Source organism: Pongo abelii, chromosome 4, assembly GCF_028885655.2.
Source record: "Pongo abelii isolate AG06213 chromosome 4, NHGRI_mPonAbe1-v2.0_pri, whole genome shotgun sequence".
NCBI lineage: Eukaryota > Metazoa > Chordata > Mammalia > Primates > Hominidae > Pongo > Pongo abelii.
Window position 1 is genome coordinate 87637400 of NC_071989.2, and position 22300 is coordinate 87659699.

Sequence of the window (22300 nt, forward strand, 5' to 3'; positions counted from 1 at the left end):
TCTCAGAAGCTCTACCACCTTAGACCATGGCTCAGTCTCATAGTCACCTATCCACTCATTCAGTCAGTCAACAAATAGGCACATTCTAGGCATTAGTGCTACCATGGTGGGCAAAGCCAATCATTCTCCTGACTCTGCGGAGATTATAGTCTGATGTCCAATACAATATGTGTTAAATAGCACATGTTGCCTAAATCTTAGCTAAATCAAAAAGCAGAATTCCTCTGAAAATCCTTAGCTGTGCTCATTTCTAAAATAAGGATGATGACTTGACTTTGGCAGTTAACATAAACGTTCTGTTGCATATAGATATAATAAAGGTGATTGCAAGCAGAATTCACAAGATAAAAGGGCAAGGAAATTGACTTTTTGACTAACAATGAATAATATCAACCCATAATGTAAAAATATGATGCCAACTACCTAATGATCATAGAAGATATCATTTATTCATTCTCATATCCCAAAGAAGTCGGAGGCTTTGCTAGACCCTTGAGCCAAGACATCCAAAAAATAATACTGTTTAAAATTGGGGTTAACACCTTATTTATTGTGATCTAAATTCCATAAACAAATGACAGACAATTCTTGAGGCTCCTGTCACAAAATAACTCCTTTACCATGTAGGAAAAGAGCCTTTCGTTTTCTCAGCCCTCTTGGTCACAATGCCAGCATTTTCCTAGGCTACTGGCTACTTACATATTCACTTTAGTCAAAAAGATAGGGCTGGCAGGCTTTAGGAAAAAATGTGATCCTACAAAAATTATGTAAGATGTCAGAGGGTCCAAGTATACAGGACTACTTGATTATGAAAATTGCATGAGTAGGCAAGCACATTGGCTTTTGAACAGTGTCAGCAATCTGTGGTATGAATGTGATTTCTTCCAGGACTTCTTGGAAGAGCTGAAGCTGGTGGTGAGAGGCTCACTGTTCCAGGTGGCCAGCCTGCAAGACTGCTTCCTGCAGCAGAGTGAGCCGCTGCCTGCCACAGGCACAGGTGTGGGCTCTTGGGCAGTTTGCATACCTTCATCAACACAAACTCCAAAGACCCTGAATAGGCTGGGTCCCATCACCGAAAAGTGGGACTGTCAACAGAGCAGCCCAACAAAACGTATCTACGAAAATCAGGCTCTTGAACAAAATCCAGGGCATGGAATATTTTCATTATGCTTTTATTTTTATGATTCACATGAATTTAGACTTAGTCAGTGGCATCATTATCATTATTTTTTTTAGCTGAATTAAAGAAATTACCCCAAACTAAATTCAAATATTCTGGGTTTTTGAATCATCTTGTCAGGATGATTTCCTGGGGAATAATTTGGCTTTGAGTCACTTAGAAATGACCATCACTGGCTGAAAACTCTGCCTTTTGCTGTTCCTACAGGGGACTTTAACCGGCAGTTCTTGGGTCAAATGACACAATTAAACCAACTCCTGGGAGAGGTGAAGGACCTTCTGAGACAGCAGGTAACAAGCGGGATATATCATCAGAAAAGCCCCCGTCTTCTCAGAGCAGCTCCCCACAAGATAGTGGAGCGAGCTGCAGGCCTGCCCAGGCACGGGGACGGCCTCTGAGCCAGATCTCCGGGGTCCCATGCAGCCCTGCACACCAGGGCTCTGCTGGAAGTTCTCTGGAAATGGGGGCCAAGCTCGTGATGAACACACCATGGCTCTAAGCAGAGCGGGAGCCATCAAGGGCTGCTAACGCTACTGTAAGAAGTGTTAGAGAGAGCCAGGTGCGGTGCCTCATGCCTGTAATCCCAGCACTTTGGGAGGCTGAGGTGGACGGATCATGAGGTCAGGAGTTCGAGTCCAGCCTGAACAACATGGTGAAACCCCGTCTCTACTAAAAATACAAAAATTAGCCAGGCATGGTGGAGCATGCCTGTAATCCCAGCTACTCAGGAGGCTGAGGCAGGAGAATCGCTGGAACCCGGGAGGTGGAGGTTGTAGTGAACTGAGATTGTGCCACTGCACTCCAGCCTGGGCAACAGACTGAGACTGTGAGATCGTGCCACTGCACTCCAGCCTGGGCGACAGACTGAGACTGTCTCAAAAAAAAAAAAAAAAAAAAAAAAAATGTTAACATAGATAGCTCCACATGGATTCTTTCATTCCTGGATGATATCAGGCATTCCTTTTCAATCCTTTTTTCCTCTTCTCATTTTTAAAGGTTAAGGAAACATCATTTTTGCGAAACACCATAGCTGAATGCCAGGCTTGCGGTAAGTGCTTTCCTAGTAATGGGCTCACCTGAGTCGGATGATGCAGGCTGATGAAGGGCTTGTGGTGAGGCTGTGTTGACCGCAGTTTCTGAAGGTCTACCACATAGTTGGAGGGGAGGGAGGAAAAGTTCAATAGGAAACCAAATTTTGTTTTGCCTTCTGTATATCTTCCTGGCGGTGAATACGCCTGTGGATGATTGTTTTTCTCTAGGTCCTCTCAAGTTTCAGTCTCCAACCCCAAGCAGCACAGTGGTGCCCCCGGCACCCCCTGCACCGCCAACACGCCCACCTCGTCGGTGTGACTCCAACCCATGTTTCCGAGGTGTCCAATGTACCGACAGCAGAGATGGCTTCCAGTGTGGGCCCTGCCCCGAGGGCTACACAGGAAACGGGATCACCTGTATTGATGTTGATGAGGTAAAAGTTCACTTAGACAGGGAGGGGATCCCTAAGTATCCTCCTCACCCTGCAGCTTTTGGAAAAAGAAGCCAAGCTGATGATTACGGGCTGACTTGGGCTGTCCTCCAGGCTCCATCAAAACCACTTGCTTAGAGACCCTGAGACACAGGGATGGCGGAAGGAGACATGACCCAAGGTTATGGCTGCATTTGTCATTTTTCCTCTGTGTTTCCAACTCTTCTACTGGTCCATTGGCTACAGTGCTGAGGTTTCTGCTTTACACGCTGACATTTGCATTGGTTATTTCTCTTAAGTAGTCTGTGCTACAATTTTGTTTTCCCCCACTTTCGCAAATGTGGAAGGGGAGGATTTTTCTAAGGGTATATTTCAGGAGTCACCGTAGATTTCTTCAGGCTTCCTAAAATAAAGGAGCAGAGGGGACTCTCACACAAACAAGGGGGAGGCCCTGTAACCTATGAGTAACTAAACGTGCCCAGGGAGGGCCCCAGAGGAGGCATATCCAGCAAATACCAGCTGTTTGACCGGCTGGCAGAGCCCCAGAAGAGACTGTTTCAAGACCCTGGTTAGGCAGGCCAGGCCTAGTGGCTGAAGCCTGCAATCTCAACACTTTGGGAGGCTGAGGGAGGAGGATCACATGAGCCCAGGAGTTTGAGACCAGCCTGGGTAACAAGACAAAACCCTATCTCTACAAAAAAATATGATAATTACCTGGGCATGATGGCATGTGCCTGTGGTCCCAGCTACTCTGGAAGATGAAGTAGGAGGATTGACTGAGGCAGGAGGTTGAGGCTGCAGTGAGCCATGATGGCACCACTGCACTCTAGCCTGGGCACAACCCTGTCTCAAAAAAACAAACAAAAACATAGTTAGGCAATCACCAGTCCAGTCGCAAAGTAGTGTTCATAGCAGGTAGCAAGGCTGCCACCAAAATGTGCCTTCAATGTGCCTTTCTCCTCCCAGCCAGCCCAAGGAAGGCTGAAAGGAGAAGCGCAGGGGAGAGACACAGGTAGGGAACTTAGGCACACTGGCTCCCTGGGGCTCCTGCAGGCCTGTGGTAATGTTAGTAACACTCAGCTGATTACCTTCCCTAGTAGTAAGCAATTAAGATGGTCTCTAGTAATCCCTCAATTGGAGAAACATCTGCATACATTTCACTGAACTGCATCTGGTTTTTATCTGTGAGCTGGAATTTTCCTCTTTCTGAAAGGGCAGGAAGTGGTCATGTTTTTTACATTAGTTGAAGTGGTTTTTAAAAAAAAAAAAAAAAAGAACCAATCTCCAAGATTCCTAGAGCCTTGGAATAGCATGGACTTGACAGGACATGGAGGCAGGCACGGGCCCTGAGGGATTACGTGGTACTGAAGAGGCACCGGCCCTGGCTTTGCCTTCTTGAGGTCTTTCTGATTGAGTAGTTGGTTTGCTGATGCTTTTGGAGGCATCTAACAGCCAGCTAAGTGGTCCAGGGACATAGTCCTTTCACAGAGATTTGCAAATTCCATGTCAGAATATTAGGGAGCTTATTACATTGAGAGGTAGGCTGGTTAATATCAAGGACCCTTTCAACATGGATGTGCCATTATTCTACAACACAGCAAAGCCTACTAAAAAGCAGCCTCAGATTGTGTGGTCAGGGATTCAGTGGGTAACTGGAGTTGGAAGCCTTTATTTCCTTTTATTATTTTTTCCACCAAAAGATAGTTAAATGACTAAACAAGTATGTGCAAATAGATGAAGAAAAGTTTGAGAGTGTTTTCTCGGTGTGGCTAAAGACTTTGAACTTTTTTGTCTCCAGTGCAAATACCATCCCTGCTACCCGGGTGTGCGCTGCATAAATTTGTCTCCTGGCTTCAGATGTGACGCCTGCCCAGTGGGCTTCACAGGGCCCATGGTGCAGGGTGTTGGGATCAGTTTTGCCAAGTCAAACAAGCAGGTAGGCTGAAGTCATGGTTTCTATTCATTTCTCATCTTAACAAAACAACTGTGGTTGGTTCCCACCGCTTTGGTATAACCCTTTACCTCCATGAGCAGCCAAGGCCATGTGGAATGTCATGGTGCAAAATGAGCAAATTAGGAAGTTTTTCAACCATTTCTGAGTATTTACATTTATAAAATCTAGAAGGGAGGAAGCTTTTAAGATGGGATAATAGAGTATCACTAGAAAAACAGTAAATGGGGTAATATGGCTATTGGCATAATTTCAGTCTTATTTTGTTGATATTCGTTGAACATTTTGTCCTGCAGAATAAGTTGAGAACCAGGGAGACAAAAGCTTTGAAAAATTAGGTCACTTTTGTAGAGTCATTGTTGCCAATCCGAAGCTGTTTCAGAGATGAGGGGATTTTAAGAGTAGAAATAATCCCCCAAGGCAACCTCCCCTTTTTCTTATGTAAGCTATAAATTGCCATAAAGCACTTGAGTACTTCTTGACAGTCTCCATTTATTTCCAAATGCTCTACTATATCCTGGTCATTATTTAACTGACTGACTGTGAAATTCTTTTTGATGTTTTTAGCCCTTAAAAATGGTTGTTCTATAAATATATTTTACTACCTTAGAGAAATTATTAGCTTTGAAGAAGGGCAGGGGTTTATTATTTCCTAGCTGCCTATCAAAGGGTTCTAGAGGGCATGATTTTTTAAAATTATTGTTATACTTTAAGTGCTAGGGTACATATGTAACAAACGTGCAGGTTTGTTACATATGTATACATGTGCCATGTTGGTGTGCTGCACCTGTTAACTCGTCATTTACATTAGGTATATCTCCTAATGCTATCCCTCCCCCCTCCCCTTACCCCATGACAGGCCCTGGTGTGTGACATTCCCCACCCTGTGTCCAAGTGTTCTCATTGTTCAATTCCCAACTAAGAGTGAGAACATGCGGTGTTTGGTTTTCTGTCCTTGCGATAGTTTGCTGAGAATAATGGTTTCCAGCTTCATCCATGTCCCTACAAAGGACGTGAACTCATCCTTTTTTATGGCTGCATAGTATTCCATGGTGTATATGTGCCACATTTTCTTAATCCAGTCTATCATTGATGGACATTTGGGTTGGTTCCAAGTCTTTGCTATTGTGAATAGTGCCGCAGTAAACATACGTGTACATGTGTCTTTATAGCAGCATGATTTATAATCCTTTGGGTATATGCCCAGTAATGGGATGGCTGGGTCCAATCGTATTTCTAGTTCTAGATCCTTAAGGAATTGCCACACTGTCTTCTACAATGGTTGAACTAGTGTACAGTCCCACCAACAGTATAAAAGTGTTCTTATTCCTCCACATCCTCTTCAGCACCTATTGTTTCCTGACTTTTTAATGATCGCCATTCTGACTGTTATGAGAAGGCATCTCATTGTGGTTTTGATTTGCATTTCTCTGATGGCCAGTGATGTTGAGCATTTTTTCATGTGTCTGTTGGCTGCATAACTGTCTTCTTTTGAGAAGTGGCTGTTCATATCCTTTGCCCACTTTTTGATGGGGTTGTTTGATTTTTTCCTATACATTTAAGTTAGTTGTAGATTCTGGATATTAGCCCTTTGTCAGATGGATAGATTGTAAAAATGTTCTCCCATTCTGTAGGTTGCCTGTTCACTCTGATGGTAGTTTCTTTTGCTGTGCAGAAGCTCTTTAGTTTAATTAGATCCCATTTGTCAATTTTGGCTTTTGTTGCCATTGCTTTTGGTGTTTTAGTCATGAAGTCCTTGGAGGGCATGATTTTTTAGACTAGAAAAGGGAGGCCAGCTAGACATATAGGAATGACAAGAAACTGTTAGAGTCCTCTAAAGACGAACTCTGTAAGAACAAACCAAGGAAATTTAAGGTACTTGGTGTAAGGTAGTAAGGAGCGCTTCTCAATAGATTTCCAGTAACATGGCAAACAGAACTGAATGAAGTGGAAGGGAGCCACCTTGCTAAATTTAACAGCAAATGTTAGTGCATTCCAAAGTCAAAGAAAATAAAAGGAAATGGCACAGTGTCCAGAAACAAAGAGAAAACTCAAAGCCAGAACTGTGACTAGAGCTGATGCCACAGCAGATGCTGGGAGGTGGGAGTTGGGTCCAGGTCTTAGTAACAGGGACCTGGCTTTTACCACCTGTGTGGAGTGGATGCAGCAATGTAGTCTGGGAACTTTGGAAAGGCCTAACACCCCTGCATAAGTCCAGGACGCTCAAAGAACCACCCTATCCATTACAAGGAGACAGGAAACCTCTACTGGCCTTAAGAAACAACAAAGAAGCTTGACTTCAGCTTTAAGACATGGTTGACAAAAATGAAAATTGCCCACAACAAATCAAAGCACCACACTTGTACCACATACAGTTATGAGTTCCAAATCTGTTATACATATAGTGCAGAAACACAAGCCAAAAAATTAAAATAACCAACCAGGAAGAAGTGAAATCCCCAGGGCTCTGACTCAAGTCAAAGGCACACCACTTTGTAAAGACACGCCAAAATTCAGAGCCAATGGAATGCTCACAGGCAAAATTTGGGCTACTGAAGATATGCTCATAAACAAAAATGGCAGTTTATATAAAGAAACTACCATGAGGAAACATGATAAATGCAAAGTAAATATAAAAAGGTAAAGAAATAAATACCATACTTAAAGAATAGGGCAATGCCTCAACTGGGCAACATGGCAAAATCCCATCTCTACAAAAAATACACACAAAAAAATTAGCCGGGTGTGATGGTGCATGCCTGTGGTCCCAGCTACCTTGGGAGGTTGACATGGGAGGATCACCTGAGTCTGGGAGGTCGAGGCTGCCGTGAGCTGTGATCGTGCCACTGCACTCCAGCCTGAGCGACAGAGCGAGACCCTGTCTCAACAACAACAACAAAAAAGTATAGGGCAATGTGAGAAAAACAGACAAGTTTGTAAAACAGACAAATAAAACTTTTATCAATGGAAAATCGTTGAACTTAACTCAATAGATGGGCAAAACAGATTAGACACAGCTTAGCAGGCAATTCATAGGCTAGGAGGTGAATCTAAAGAAATCATCTAGAATGCAGCACAGAGAAATAACGATATGGAGCATATAAACAAGAGGTTAGGAGTCAAAAGAAGATATTAACAAGAAAGGTCGATATTCATCCAATTGTAGTTCCAGAGAAAGACTAGAAAGCAGTCAGGGGAAGCTGAGAATGTTCCAGAATTGAAAACAGCTAAGAATCCTCATTTAGGAGAACTACATTGAGTCCCAAGCAAGATAAAAAAAAAAAACTTTCCTAACCTAAAAAGGTGGTGGAACAGATGAATTATACAAGTTGTCTTTTCTGAATAACTTTCAATACCATGAAAGCAATTCTCATTTGCAATTAGATTAAGTACAAACTGGTACAAATGCAAGGGAGATGGCACAAATAACCCTCAGATTACCATTCTACCCAAAATTCCGCATCTTCACCTCACACAAAGATAGCAAAACAAAGGAGATTTATTTGCATTTCTATTTAAGCAGCATGTCTCGCTAAACTTTCTTTGAACTTTTCTGCACTAGGTCTGCACTGACATTGATGAGTGTCGAAATGGAGCGTGCGTTCCCAACTCAATCTGCGTTAATACTTTGGTAAGTATTTCTCACAGCTGTTATCAAAGCAGAACCGGTTATTAAAACAAGTGTATGTTTATAGATCATAGCTTCCAAACACACCTAGAACATGTGGGCATAATATATTTGATTGGCAGAATAAAGGCAAAAGTTTGTGCTGAAAAAGTGTTTAATATGAGTAATTTTATAATTAATTTTTATGTAAGAATAATTTTATAAGTGCCAAGTTTGTTCTTTATTTTCTATCAAAGTTGCAATATTAGGCTATTAGATAACTATTTATTGAATAAATTATTACTCCTGTATTTTAAAATTGTGAAGAGCTTGGTAGTTTATATTAATAGTTCAGTATTTTATTGGTGACTACACAATCCCCAAATGGCATTATTTATTTTCATAAAACTTTTCAGTCATGGGGTCAGGAGATCAAGACCATACTGGCTAACATGGTGAAACCCCGTCTCTACTATAAATACAAAAAAAAATTAGCCGGGCCTGGTAGCGGGTGCCTGTAGTCCCAGCTACTCTGGAGGCTGAGGCAGGAGTATGACATGAACCCGGAAGGCGGAGCTTGCAGTGAGCCAAGATCGCACCACTGCACTCCAGCCTGGGCGACAGAGCAAGACTCCGTCTCAAAAAAAAAAAGCTTTTCAAAACTTTTCATTGTATTAAATTAAAGTGCTCAGCACTTAGGGATGCCTATAACTTAAGTATTTAGATATGGGTTTTATTTCTGAAAGTTCTTATCAAACTGTGTCCAAGATGAGAGATGTACCAGAATTGACTATCAAGAAAAGAGCTACTGATTACGTGTATGAGTATTTGAAAGTTATCCAGCCTCTAGGTTCCTTGTTTCCTTGTAAGTAAAAGCACTTTACATTTATCAAGTCACTTATTTTAATCCTCAACAACAACCTCATAAACAGGGATTATTATTATCCCCATTTTACATCTGAAGAAACTGAGGGACAGAAATATTACATCATTAAGTCCAGGCATGGTGGAGCATGCCTATAGTCCCAGCTCCTCAGGAGGCTAAGGCTGAAGGATCATTTGGGTACAAGAGTAGTTTGAGGCTACAGTGAGCTGTGATCGCCACTGCACTCTAGTCTGGGTGACAGAGGGAGACCCTGTCTCCAGAAAGAAAAAAAGAAATGTTACGTATTTAGACTAAGGTCACACATCTTCCAGGTTGGCTACAGAGCCTGAGTTCTTCTCCACACTGCTATATTGCTTAGGAATAGATGGGGATTTATTGCTTCTCAGCTTTTACCAGGACAAAGTAGTCTGCAAATAGGTTTGCAAAATCTTGGTGTAAAGGTAACAACTGAGCCACCTAGAGAGAAGGAAAGTAGACAGTAAATAGAACTCCAGGAAACCCCGAAAATGAAGGACTAGGCCAAGGAAAAAGAGCAGAAGCCAGAAAAAGTAGCAAGCTGACAGCACAGCCAGGGAGGCTGAAAGATCGGGACAGGTCATTGGAAAGCATGCTTTGGATTTGGCAATTAAGAGGTTGTGAGTGACTTAAATCATTAAACTGTATACTTCAAATGGATGTCTTTTACGATCTGTAAATTTTATGCCAATAAAACTGCATAAGATGAAAAAGATCTAATGTACAGCATGGTGACTGTAGTTAATAATACTATATTATATATATGAAATCTGCTAAGAGAGCAGATCTTAAGTGTTCTCACTGAAAAAGAAAAAAAAGGAAGGTAACTATGTGAGTTGATGGATGTGTTACTTAACTGACTGTGGTAATCATTTCACAATGTATACGTATATCACATCATCACACTGCACACTTTAAATATATTCAGTTTTGTCAATTACACCTCAATAAAGATGAAAATTTTAATTTTGATTTTTTATACATATTGTATAATATATAATATATATTACATATATAGTGTGCAGTGTGATAATATATATTATATATATAAAAGCTAAAAAAACCTGGCCCCTGAAGTGTCATTGCAGTGGAGCTGACAGCTCATTTGTCAGTTTCTCAGCCTGCCTCATCAGAAATTCTCAATGCAGGCCGCCAGCATTTCTCTGTGCACCCATTCCTTTGTCATTCCCTTGTAAAAGAGCCAAAGGAACAGCAAGAAGAAAAATTAACTTGCTTTTTAAGCAAATCATCTCCCTGTCCCCAGAGTAAACTTCTCACACCACCTCCCAGGACTTCACTGGAACTTTTGGCCTGTCCCCTATGCCCTCCGCGGTGGCACGGGCAACTCAGTGTCATTGGTTCACAGTCCAGCCTTCTTCCCTCACTTCTATTCCCTCTTTGTCTGAGTGGCCGGACGCAGCCTCCAGTCTGATGGTGTTTTCGTCAACATTCACATGCTCTTACATGTAAGCAGACAGGAAGGCATGGGTCTGATGCCTGATTCCTGCCAGCAATGAGTACCTGTGAAAATATGCACAATAACCGTACCTTTGCTCAAACTGTACCTTTGCCCACAGCTTTCAGCTCATCACCTGATCTTTGTTCCTTGCAGGGATCTTACCGCTGTGGGCCTTGTAAGCCAGGGTATACTGGTGATCAGATAAGGGGATGCAAAGCGGAAAGAAACTGCAGAAACCCAGAGCTGAACCCTTGCAGTGTGAATGCCCAGTGCATTGAAGAGAGGCAGGGGGATGTGACATGTGTGGTAAGTTGTTTTTTGACTTCCTCTATCATTTTTCCTCTTCCATTTTTAACACCACCTCTCTCCAGTTTCTATGTGCTTCAGGGTAAAAGTACTCCAAAATGAAAGCATTGCAATTAAATGAGCATGGAGTGTAATAGGAACAGGGTCCACCGAGTTTGTGGGGAGCAGCCTGACATCCATCTAACCATCAGCTGCCTTTTCTCTCCCTCTTGGCTGGGGGGCAACACTGTCCACTTGGGCACCTGGATGCCAGAGCCTCTGGTGAAGCCCCAGCTCCCAAGCACCTTCTATGGAAAGGCCCAGAAGCCAGCAGCAGGGAGGTGAAGGAACATTCTTCGCCCCTTTCCTTCTTCTGCCCCATCTACCTGCCTGTATAATGACAACATACCTGCTGTCATCTCTAACTGTCCTCATCCTTACAACTTCCAGAGTCTGTCTGCCTCGACGCTCCTGTGGGGACTGTCCCATCATGTAGAGGTGGGGACTGTCATAGTCCCTCTGGGGGAAACCTCCCGTCTTCCCCAGGTGACTGGCAGGGCCAGACGGTGCCATGCTCTATGTCTACCTCCACTCCAATCAGGGACAGCTCCGTGAAAGCTGTGAACGCCCCCTGTGCATTCTCCAGCCATGGAGCTGGTCTGGGGAGGGGAGGCTGGGAAGAGAGTAGAGCAGTCACAGCAGGGCCTGACATGGGTCTCATGCTGAGCTTGTAGTGGGCCCTATGTGAAGGAGAGGGCATGCTCCTGCCATCCATTCCCAAATCCAAGGATCCAGAGTCCTCAGCCTGCCATCCATTCCCAAATCCAAGGATCCAAAGTCTTGGGGATCCTAGGCACTGACAAATCAGCAGACTTCAGCTGCCCCCCTCCTCTGCACTTCCTGGGGTGCCAGGCCCTCGGCAGGTGGCTCGTCAGACTGTGGAGTCACTGGTTCACAGTGATCGCCCCTGAGTAGCAAGATGGATTCTCGGAGCCCTTTTCCATCTTTATCTCAAAGTTATGCTTCTTTATCTTTATGCATACACAATTTTCCACAATGAGCCTACCACCTTTCAAATAGGAAAAATAAGAGTCAAAAATGAGTTAAGTAAATAAATATAATAAAGTCAGCCCTCCCTGGCAATACAGATATTCTGTAACAAGGTCAGATGGAAGAATGTGCTGTATCAGAGGGGGAATAACCCCAGCAAGTTCCTGAATTCCTCATGGTTGGGCTTGTTTATTACCAAAAAACAGTCATTGAGAAGCAAATGTATATCTCTGTTGAAATCCCCATTTTCTGTGAACAAATTGACAACTCCCCTGGGATGGTGGGTGATGGGGCTCTTAATATGTTTTTGAATTTGTAGTAAGGCACAACGACAGATGGTAAAGGATTAATAAACTTGGGGTGACTACTAAAATAATTGAATCTGCCAGAAAATGGCTCATTAAAAATGTATTTCTTCCTAGAGGACATTGTTTCCTCATTAAAGTGAGTCAAGGACCAACCTCGTGGATCAGCCTTCCAGGCCTTCCAAAGGCCCTGCTGGGGCAAGTGAGCAGGAACCAGGAGCCCGGGAGGGTCTCTCTGGAGTCCTGCCTCCTAAATCCTGGTTGCAGAGGGAGAGCACAGGTGATTGAAAATAGGCAGGCTGCGGCTGAGGAAGTCACTGGTCTGAAAGCTCCTTATTTTGAGTGGTGAGGCCAGGAAATTTAACCTGTGCTCACATAAGTCTGATTTCCCTTGGCCCAGACTCTGCTCCTCAGACTCTCTCCCTCCTCCTTCCTTTACCTCCCGTCCCAGGTCAGCTTTCTCTCCCTCTGCGTTTCCAGTTCCCTGTGACCTTCTGAGTCCCCTCCTCCCATCTCCCTTCTGCTGCTCTGCCTGTTCCTGGAAGTGGGAGTGGGAGGGAGAGTTTTCTCTCTGAGTCTCCCTTTACATCTTTTGAATAGTGAACCATTACACTATTCAAGTGCAATTAAATAGTTTCTAAGCCCCACCCAACAAGGCTGAGTGACTCTGGGCCCTCCCCCTGGGAATGAGCAAAGGAGCAGAGAGGCCCTTGTCAGCCACCAGCTCCCAGCCAGGCTCAGCTTCCCAGGCCTCTGATGGGCTTTCCCTTTACAGTGTGGAGTCGGTTGGGCTGGCGATGGCTATATCTGTGGAAAGGATGTGGACATCGACAGTTACCCCGACGAAGAACTGCCGTGCTCTGCCAGGAACTGTAAAAAGGTAAGGGGTGTGGGGTGGCAGTAGGCACACATGCACTGTGGCTTTCCAAAGTCACATCTTCTATGGGGAGAGGTTCTGTGGATCTAATTTAAAATTGTACTTGTAAAGTAGCTGCATCTCAGATGAAGTGAAACAGCCACCAACAATAAAGCCACAGTGCCTTGAGGTCAGAAACAGTTACTGGCTTAACACAAATGTAGGATGTCACTCGGAACTGCATTTTCCCCCTAAGGACAACTGCAAGTATGTGCCAAATTCTGGCCAAGAAGATGCAGACAGAGATGGTATTGGCGACGCTTGTGACGAGGATGCTGACGGAGATGGGATCCTGAATGAGCAGGTACCTGCTTCGCTGGGAGGACCTGTGAATTGCCACATACCAGGGATGATGGGAGAAAGCCTGTGATGTCAACTATGTATATGAATCATCCCAAATGTTAGTTTCCATGCTCGCATTCCACAGCACTGCAGCTTTTTACTCTATAAGATTCACAGATGTTTGAAATATAAAACTGACAAACTTGGGCCACCAGAGTTCTGACGCTTCATAACAATGGGGGAAGTGGATTTAGTAAAAGTCTGAGTGATGTCCCTCTAACCTTTCATCTTTTAGGATAACTGTGTCCTGATTCACAATGTGGACCAAAGGAACAGCGATAAAGATATCTTTGGGGATGCCTGTGATAACTGCCTGAGTGTCTTAAATAACGACCAGAAAGACACGGATGGGGATGGAAGAGGAGATGCCTGTGATGATGACATGGATGGAGATGGTAGATTTGTTTTGCTTTTGTCTTTTCTTTGGGATTCAATTGACCTTGTTCCATTGTTCTCTGAGAGAGTAGGAATAGAATGACTGATTCAGAGCCTTCCAGCTGTGGGTGGCTCACTGTGGCCTGCATCTGGAGGACCCAAGGTGGACTTGTGTCTATGGAAGGAGACCCCAGAGCCCACTCCACTACCTAATGGCTCTGGATGTTTCCAGGACTCTGTATCATTGCCAGAAACTTTGTAGGACCCCTTCAAGCAGTGTCTTGTCAGGGTGTGTCTTTATGGGGCATCTCCCTTCCCATTTCTGCCTCTCCTCACTCTCTACTATCCTTTCTACATGTGAGAGACCGAGAAGTGGAGAACTGAATGAGAAGGCATTGAGCAGGGTCACAGACTACACATCACAGGCTACACATCCCATTGTGGGCCCTTGAAGGAAAAACCTTTTTGAAATACCACCTGCCCCAACACACATACACACACACACACACACCCCACTCCAGAACATGCACACCCCCCTAAAACATGACCTCACCTTCTGCAAACCTAACTGATGACCCATTTCCAGTGGTATATGCTGGTAAGCAAACCACAGAAAGCCCTAGTTGGTAGCATTTTCTGGTTTCCATGATGTAACTCCATACTGTCCTCATTGCTGATTTCAAGCTACCAATGTGACATAATCAAACACAAAACTGAAAAGAGAGGGACACAATGGACCCAGCTCGAGCACAACACTGCCTTAGAACCCTAGGGTCTCAGTCATAGCTCAGATACCCCCACAAGATCCTCCCTCTCCAGGGTCAGCCCATACAGCCATCATGATCCCCTCCTCGTGGTTGCTATCATAGCCCTTGACATCTTGGACAAATTAGAATTCAGTCGATAAATACCTCTGAGAGCTGTTCATTTTTAAGTCTCCCAGAAACCATCCTTTGAAGCTACCTCTGGATAACTGCACAAAAGGGTAGTCCCTGTGTGACACTGGCCCAGGTAGAAGAGACTCACCATGCGCCTGATCTCTCCAGCACCTAGAAGTCAGTGACATTCCCCTGACTCAAGGTAGCATTTCTTTCTCACAGGAATAAAAAACATTCTGGACAACTGCCCAAAATTTCCCAATCGTGACCAACGGGACAAGGATGGTGATGGTGTGGGGGATGCCTGTGACAGTTGTCCTGATGTCAGCAACCCTAACCAGGTTAGTAGGATACTGGGGAATTCAAACTCCAGGCTGAATTCCTCTATGCAAAGACTCATTTAAGATGGGTGTCTAGAAAAACAGCAGAGCCTCTTAGCTGTTGCCACTTACCTAACAAAGCAGAGGTGGAAAAATGACACACTGTGGGCCTGAAGATGGTGGGATGAACACCACACGAGATCTGAAGCCCTAGGGACTATCACCCAGGCTGTCGATTGCCTGTGAGGTTAGTAACACGAGCTTCATGATGCTCAATACAAGTATTTTTCCTGCAGAAAGGAAAACAGAGCATGGAAATTAACCATTGGGAGCCTTGTGTCCCTTTAGTCCCTAAACCCCTACACAGCCTATGTATGGACATTTCAGATTAAGTTCAGCCAGGGATGTGTTGCATCTCCCTTCTCACTCCTCCTCCCTGTCTGGATAATTGGGTATGATGTGTCATTTATTTTTAAAGCCCTGAGAGAGGGGAGTCATGGTTGCCCTCTGTGACTCACTCACGATTTTGGCCAAATTTCAAATTGCAGAAGCAAAGCAAAATCAACTTGCCTTCTCCCCATGCCTATGGCTGGCTCCCTCTGACCCGTGCCAGAGTTCCACGCCTCCACCTGCCACCATGCTACCCCAGCGCCCCTTTCCAATCAGCTCATCTGGTGTGTGGGCAGCCCATCCATGTAGCTTGATATTTTAGAAGGCTTTTTTGAAAATTCAGCATTGTGCCTACACCAATATGGTGTTGTCCTTTTGCAGTTTTGCACCACCCCAGTTCCAGAGAAATAATTCCCCAAATCCAATGATGATGGGTGAGGTCTGCCTTCTCTGGAACATTCGGTACGTGCAGGCCCAGGAATAAGTAACATGTGCTGTTCTCTTTGCAGTCTGATGTGGATAATGATCTGGTTGGGGACTCCTGTGACACCAATCAGGACAGGTATGGCATGTCTCCCAACTGCAGAGAGCCAGATGCAAACAGCCGGAGAGGGTTTGTTGTTTTGTTTTGTTTTTTTTGAGGCGGAGTCTCGCTCTCGCCCAGGCTGGAGTACAGTGGTGCGATCTCAGCTCACTGCAAGCTCCGCCTCCCAGGTTTACGCCATTCTCCTGCCTCAGCCTCCCAAGTAGCTGGGACTACAGGCGCCCGCTACCATGCCCGGCTAATTTTTTTGTATTTTTAGTAGAGATGGGGTTTCACCATGTTAGCCAGGATGGTCTCAATCTCCTGACCTCGTGATCTGCCCGCCTCAGCCTCCCAAAGTGCTGGGATTACAGGCGTGAGCCACCGCGCCCAGCCCGGAGAGGATTTTAAATTTCAGAACTTCCTGCTGCTCTATTCCTTGGGATCTTTCTGGGTGGACTGAGCTGCTGGTGGGATAATAGCCCTGCCTCTGGTCAGAATTACCATGAAAATTCTCCCTGAACGTTCTGTATAGGGGATAACGGTGTCAGAATAGGTTACTAGGCACTTCAGCAAGTGAGATCTATTTCAGGAGAGGTAATATAGCATCATGCTTCACAGATGGGCTCTGGAATAAGACAGCTAGATATAAATTTCAGCTCCTTCTCTTACATGCCAGCTAACCTTAGGCAAATTACCTAATACTTCTGTGCCTCAATTTTCTCATCTGTAAAATGAGGATGACAATAGATCTAGCTCATAGGATCATCGTGAAGATTGAGCTGATCCATGGAAAGTGCTCATTATGGTTTCTGTTATATACATAGCACTCAGTAGACATTAGCTCTTTTATTTTTATATTCTTTCAGCTCAGGAAAACTTCACCATCATCCCAAAATAGAAGGCTGTCAGTTTGCTGAGGGATTGCTATTATTTCCTGGTCCTTGAAATTTTTTTAATTCAGTTTTCCTTATTTAAGTGGAATTGTTCTGTGGAAGTGAGTTTTGTGAACCCTCCTAGCTCAACACGATGGAGTCCCACATTAAGACTCAAGGCTGGATCAACTGGTCAGATTCTGGAAGAATATCACCAAAAACAGACGTGTGTCACTTAGCCCTAGAGGCACCTGCAACCCAAGGTTCTAAACCCTTTTGTCTCCTTAGGGAATTCTTATAAAGCCAGCCAGGACAAGGATGAGAGGGAAAGGATTCTAAAAGACAAAGCAAAAAAAGATGTAATTTCTCTCCTGTTACCTGGATCAGAGGTTGCCCTGCAGAAACCAGTTCCTGACCCAAACCTTACTCAAGGACAGCTCCTATGAAGCCACAGCTCTTTTTTTTTTTTTTTTTTTGAGATGGAGTCTTGCTCTGTCACCCAGGCTGGCGTGATCTCGGCTCACTGCAACCTCCACCTCCTGGGTTCAAGCAATTCTCATGCCTCAGACTCCCACGTAGCTGGGATTACAGGTGTGTGCCACCATGCCTGGCTAATTTTTGTATTTTTAGTAGAGACAGGGTTTCACCATGTTGGCCAGGCTGGTCTCAAACTCCTGGCCTCAAGTGATCCACCTACCTCAGCCTCCCAAAGTGTGCATCTCTTTCATTATGCTCTGTGTCCTTGCTGCAAAGTACATATAGTCATCCCTCAGTATCCCAGGGTATTGGTCCCAGGATACCCCTCTGCCCCCAGGATACCCCTCTGCCCCCAGGATACCAAAATCCTCAAATACTCAAGTCCCTTATATAAAATGATGTAATATCTGCATATAACCTATACCTGTCCTCCTATATGCTTTAAAAATCCTCTCTAGATTACTTAATACCTAATACAATGTAAATGCTAGGTAAATAGTTATTATACTGCATTGGTTTCTTATTTGTATTATTTTTTTGTTATTTTTTATTGTTCTTTTTCAAATCTTTTCAATCCTCAGTTGGTTGAATCTGCGGATACGGAACCGCGGATACAGAGGCCTGACTGTACTAGCTAAGGGAACTTAAACATATTTCCCAGTCTCTTGGCATCTCAACTTCTTCATCTGCAAAGAGGAGATAAATAAATGCATCGCGCAGGTTATGGTGAAAATTCAAGATAATGTAGGTAAAGCCCCCGGCACAGTGCTGGCCCAAGGCTGACATGCAGAAAGCAGGGGCCATGTTATTATTGGTATCACAGTACAAGGAAAGGCACGTCAGCAACAGAGCCTGATGTCAGATGTCCCTCTCCTCTTCTGAGGGGAAGGTGGGACTGTATCCTGACAACTGCTCTAAATGATGTGCATCAAGAATGTTCCCTGGTGCAGGTCATCTTGCGCTCTGACTACTATCTACATTAATTTCTAAAATATCCTGTCCCACCAGCCTCTAGATATTTGCCCAAAACAAATGACTCGTTCTGCTATGTTTTAATTCCCACAAAGTTGAACCTTGGAGAAGAGGACAGGAGCTGCTTGTTTTTGCATAAAAATGTTCAGGGCTATATAGAACGGCTGCTAATGGAAATAGCTCAGTCTTGTGTTTTATAAAGCAGACCTGCTGCGTGCACAGGGATTCTGCTGTTTGAGCCACATCATCTTCTGCTTGTCCAGGCTGACTTGACTTTCGCTGGACCCTTCCTGTTCCCCTGTACCATCTGGAAGGTGTGGCCCTAGAGCATGATCTGGTCCCTGGCTTCCCTTTCCAAGAGGGTGCAGGGGCAGCTCCTGGCCCAAGACAGGCCACAGGTGGACCAGGTCTAAAGGAGTACTCATTCTTTTCCAGAGTAACCATGAGAGGTCTCAGACTCCAGGACACCTCTTGGAGGCAGGGCAGGCTCATCTTCAGGTGGCCCCTCAGCCCAGAAAGTCAGATGGACAGAGAAGGAGAGTTCTGAGAAGTCCTTTAGACCAGCACTGAGCCTGGCCTACATACTCCCCTCGAGAAGGCGTGGCCCTGTTCACTTTGCCCTTCTCCCCATGGCGTTCAGGTCTGAATCCTCTTGGATCCACTAGCCAGAGATTGTGAAGAGTAATATAACAGAAAACACTGTAGGGCTTCCTAAGAGTCAATACTTTTTCATATATTGAAATTTAATATGCAAAATTCTGATTTTCATCATTTAATCTCCAAAACAACCCTATGAGGTAGGTACTATTCTCATTTGACAGATGAGAACACTGAGCCATAGACAGGTCAGGTGTCATGCCTGAGGTCACACACTGGCCAGTGGCTAAGCCAGGATTTACACTGAGGCTGTCTGGTTCCACTGCTTGTCACTCTGTTCCCCTCACACATCCTCTGAGTTGAGTATCATCTAGCAGTTCCCAGGGACTGATAGGAGCATCTGGTCACAAATCATAGAAATAGACCCTTATCTTCTTTAGTAGGAAATGACTCACTTGTTTCAAGAGGTTGGGGATGGGAAAATTGTCTCTGAGGCCCATAGGGCAGCCTTATCTAAGGGAATGACCCCAGTGGGTTTGATTTTAAAAGCCAACCCTGGTTTAAAAAAAACCTCAAGCACAGACTCTCCTTCCTAAGAATGGATCCTTCCTGTTCCCTGCTGAACTGTGAGCCACATCACCTGTCCTTTCTCCTGCAGTGATGGAGATGGGCACCAGGACAGCACAGACAACTGCCCCACCGTCATTAACAGTGCCCAGCTGGACACCGATAAGGATGGAATTGGTGACGAGTGTGATGATGATGATGACAATGATGGTATCCCAGACCTGGTGCCCCCTGGACCAGACAACTGCCGGTTGGTCCCCAACCCAGCCCAGGAGGATAGCAACAGTAAGCAGGCTCAGCCCAGAGCTGCACAGCACCCCTGGGCTCCCTTCAGCCAGGCACATGGGGGCACGCCTCTCTCCAGGCACCAACTCAGAATATCCCCAGCTCCCATCAGCTGCTTCTCCACACCCAGCTTCTCTGCATAGCTGCAGCTTGTGTGGACAGCAGATATCTGGTAGGCACCAGTCTCCAACTCAGTCAGGACTGAGCTGCTTTGCATCTTCCTGAACAACCCTAGGATACCATCACACAGGTCAGGGAAGCAGCCACACACTGTGGCTCAGTCCCCAAAGGGCTTGGAGAGCTGTTCCACCATCTTACCTGTCACCTGCCACCTTCCACTGGGAGTCCCAGAAAAGGAGCAGGATAGAGAGAATGGCACAGTAGAAGTGGTATATGCTGGGTTCACAAACACAGATGCCTGCAGGGGCCAGGCAGATAAGAAAATGTCTGCACCAAGCCAGACATGAGACAGCAGGGAATGTTGGGGACTGCAGTGACCTGGAGAGGGCATGCATCCACAGCAGTGCACATGCAAAAATGCCAGCACGTTAGCTGAACAACACACACGTGGGGGCCACATTCAGTCTAGGGGCCACCAGAAGTTAGTCTTAGAGATATTCTGGTAACAATAATTTCCCTGTTTTCTACACATTACAGTCCAGAAAGTGCTGCAGACATTTGCTTATGTGAGGTCAAGCTTAAGATCCACCAGTTGGTGAACCCAACTGTAGGTAATAAGAACTTCTTGAGGACAGAGTGGAGGGCAACTGTTCAAATTGATCTTTCAAAAAGCTCTGGGAGGACTGGCCTGGTCACCCAGTACAAGGACTCCAGAATGGGGCCTGGCACCAGCTCAGACATGTCCCCACGGCTCCTCTCCCAACACTGATGGGAAATCATGGCCCTGGTTGTGGGAGCTTGAGCCCTTCTGTTCCTCACGCAGCCCCTTTCCCTGCCAAGGAGTGGTGGTGGGTGTGAGCGCTATTGAGCTCCTGTCCTTTCTCCACCCCACTCAGGCGATGGAGTGGGAGACATCTGTGAGTCTGACTTTGACCAGGACCAGGTCATCGATCGGATCGACGTCTGCCCAGAGAACGCAGAGGTCACCCTGACCGACTTCAGGGCTTACCAGACCGTGGTCCTGGATCCTGAAGGGGACGCCCAGATCGATCCCAACTGGGTGGTCCTGAACCAGGTGAGTGTCCCATGGGTGGCAATGGCTCAGCCTTGCCTCTCAACAGAGGCCCTTCTGATAGTGGTAGGTCATGTTTAGAGGGTGCAGACGATGAGCCAGGCATTCTTCACATCGCTCTTATTCCTCAACAGCCCTATGACAGACTACTTCAATTATGCCCATTTTACAGAGGATGAAATTGTCTGCTACAGCTTTCATGATTGTAGCAGCTTTAATGATGGTAGCACTGTGGTAAGTAGCTGAGATGACTGGAATTGGGACCCAGGCAGTCTGACCCTAGAACCCACACTTCTGATCTCTGCAGCAGACTGCCTTCTGCATATCCTCCTCATTGTGTAACTAAGAAATACAGGCACAGAGAGGCTTGGTAGATTTTCCAGAGTCACAGAGCAAGTCACATTGATTAGAAATATATGTTGTATGCTCCCCAGTTAAGGGCCTGTTCAATCAGCTCAAGTGACAGTCTCAGCAAACTTATTTCTATTCAGCTTTGAGCTTTTTTTAACCTTTATGAGCGCATGCTTTCTTTGAGCACATAACGCAATAGAGCAACTATTCAGATAATGAAATCTTTATATGGAGGTCAGACATCACTGGCCACTCACTCATGGTGCCTGAGGTTTTGAGCTTCCTTAAGGTTACTTGGCCCCTTCAAGACTGTTCTGAACTCCCTCAACTCTCTCTGCAGGGCATGGAGATTGTGCAGACCATGAACAGTGATCCTGGCCTGGCAGTGGGTACGTCCAGGGCCTCAGCTGCCACTCACATAGAATTCTTCCAGCTACTAGTGTGGTTTGTCTATTGTTCTAATCTTACCTGGTCCTACAGGGTACACGGCTTTTAATGGAGTTGACTTCGAAGGGACCTTCCATGTAAATACCCAGACAGATGATGACTATGCAGGCTTTATCTTTGGCTACCAAGACAGCTCCAGCTTCTACGTGGTCATGTGGAAGCAGACGGAGCAGACATATTGGCAAGCCACCCCATTCCGAGCGGTTGCAGAACCTGGCATTCAGCTCAAGGTATTGGTGGTTTGAAGTCATTCATCTCCCTTTCTTCTGGACCCCTCATCTTTTTTCGGATGTTTTGTTTTCCCATATGGTACTTAGTTAATCTAAAAAAATTGATGCATTAATGTTAACGTTAGAGTCAGGGAAGACTGCAGCTGACCCAGGGCCTTGCCTTCATTCCTGTGTACCAGCTACATTCTAACCTCTAATGGTGGGAATCCCAGCCTACATGAAGTCAGAGAGAGGGAAGGTTTAGAGTGCATCTTCAGGCACACTGTGTTGGAAACTGGCTAATAAATTTCATCGATAGGTCCAACTTTGTACAGGAGGGCTGATGGGCTACTTCTGCCACTCCTGCTAGGACACAAGGCTGAC

At 45.2% G+C, this 22300-nt stretch overlaps 1 protein-coding gene and 1 long non-coding RNA gene across 2 annotated transcripts in view; one reads left to right on the top strand and one right to left on the bottom strand.

Moving 5' to 3' along the window:
• Positions 1-22300, top strand: part of THBS4 (thrombospondin 4) — a 47969-nt gene that overhangs the window by 21987 nt on the left and 3682 nt on the right. The window contains exons 4-19 of the mRNA XM_024247625.3: positions 889-997; positions 1388-1470; positions 2177-2228; positions 2440-2645; positions 4441-4578; positions 8156-8224; positions 10714-10866; positions 12976-13080; positions 13313-13420; positions 13694-13853; positions 14934-15052; positions 15931-15983; positions 19524-19717; positions 20734-20912; positions 21601-21649; positions 21741-21937. Coding sequence (XP_024103393.3) covers positions 889-997; positions 1388-1470; positions 2177-2228; positions 2440-2645; positions 4441-4578; positions 8156-8224; positions 10714-10866; positions 12976-13080; positions 13313-13420; positions 13694-13853; positions 14934-15052; positions 15931-15983; positions 19524-19717; positions 20734-20912; positions 21601-21649; positions 21741-21937 — 1974 coding nt within the window. The remainder of the gene's footprint in view (positions 1-888; positions 998-1387; positions 1471-2176; positions 2229-2439; positions 2646-4440; positions 4579-8155; positions 8225-10713; positions 10867-12975; positions 13081-13312; positions 13421-13693; positions 13854-14933; positions 15053-15930; positions 15984-19523; positions 19718-20733; positions 20913-21600; positions 21650-21740; positions 21938-22300) is intronic.
• The window catches only part of LOC112133471 (uncharacterized), a 30249-nt gene that overhangs the window by 5039 nt on the left and 2910 nt on the right, over positions 1-22300 (bottom strand). The window contains exon 3 of the long non-coding RNA XR_010139979.1: positions 3357-3485. This is a non-coding gene — a long non-coding RNA (uncharacterized LOC112133471). The remainder of the gene's footprint in view (positions 1-3356; positions 3486-22300) is intronic.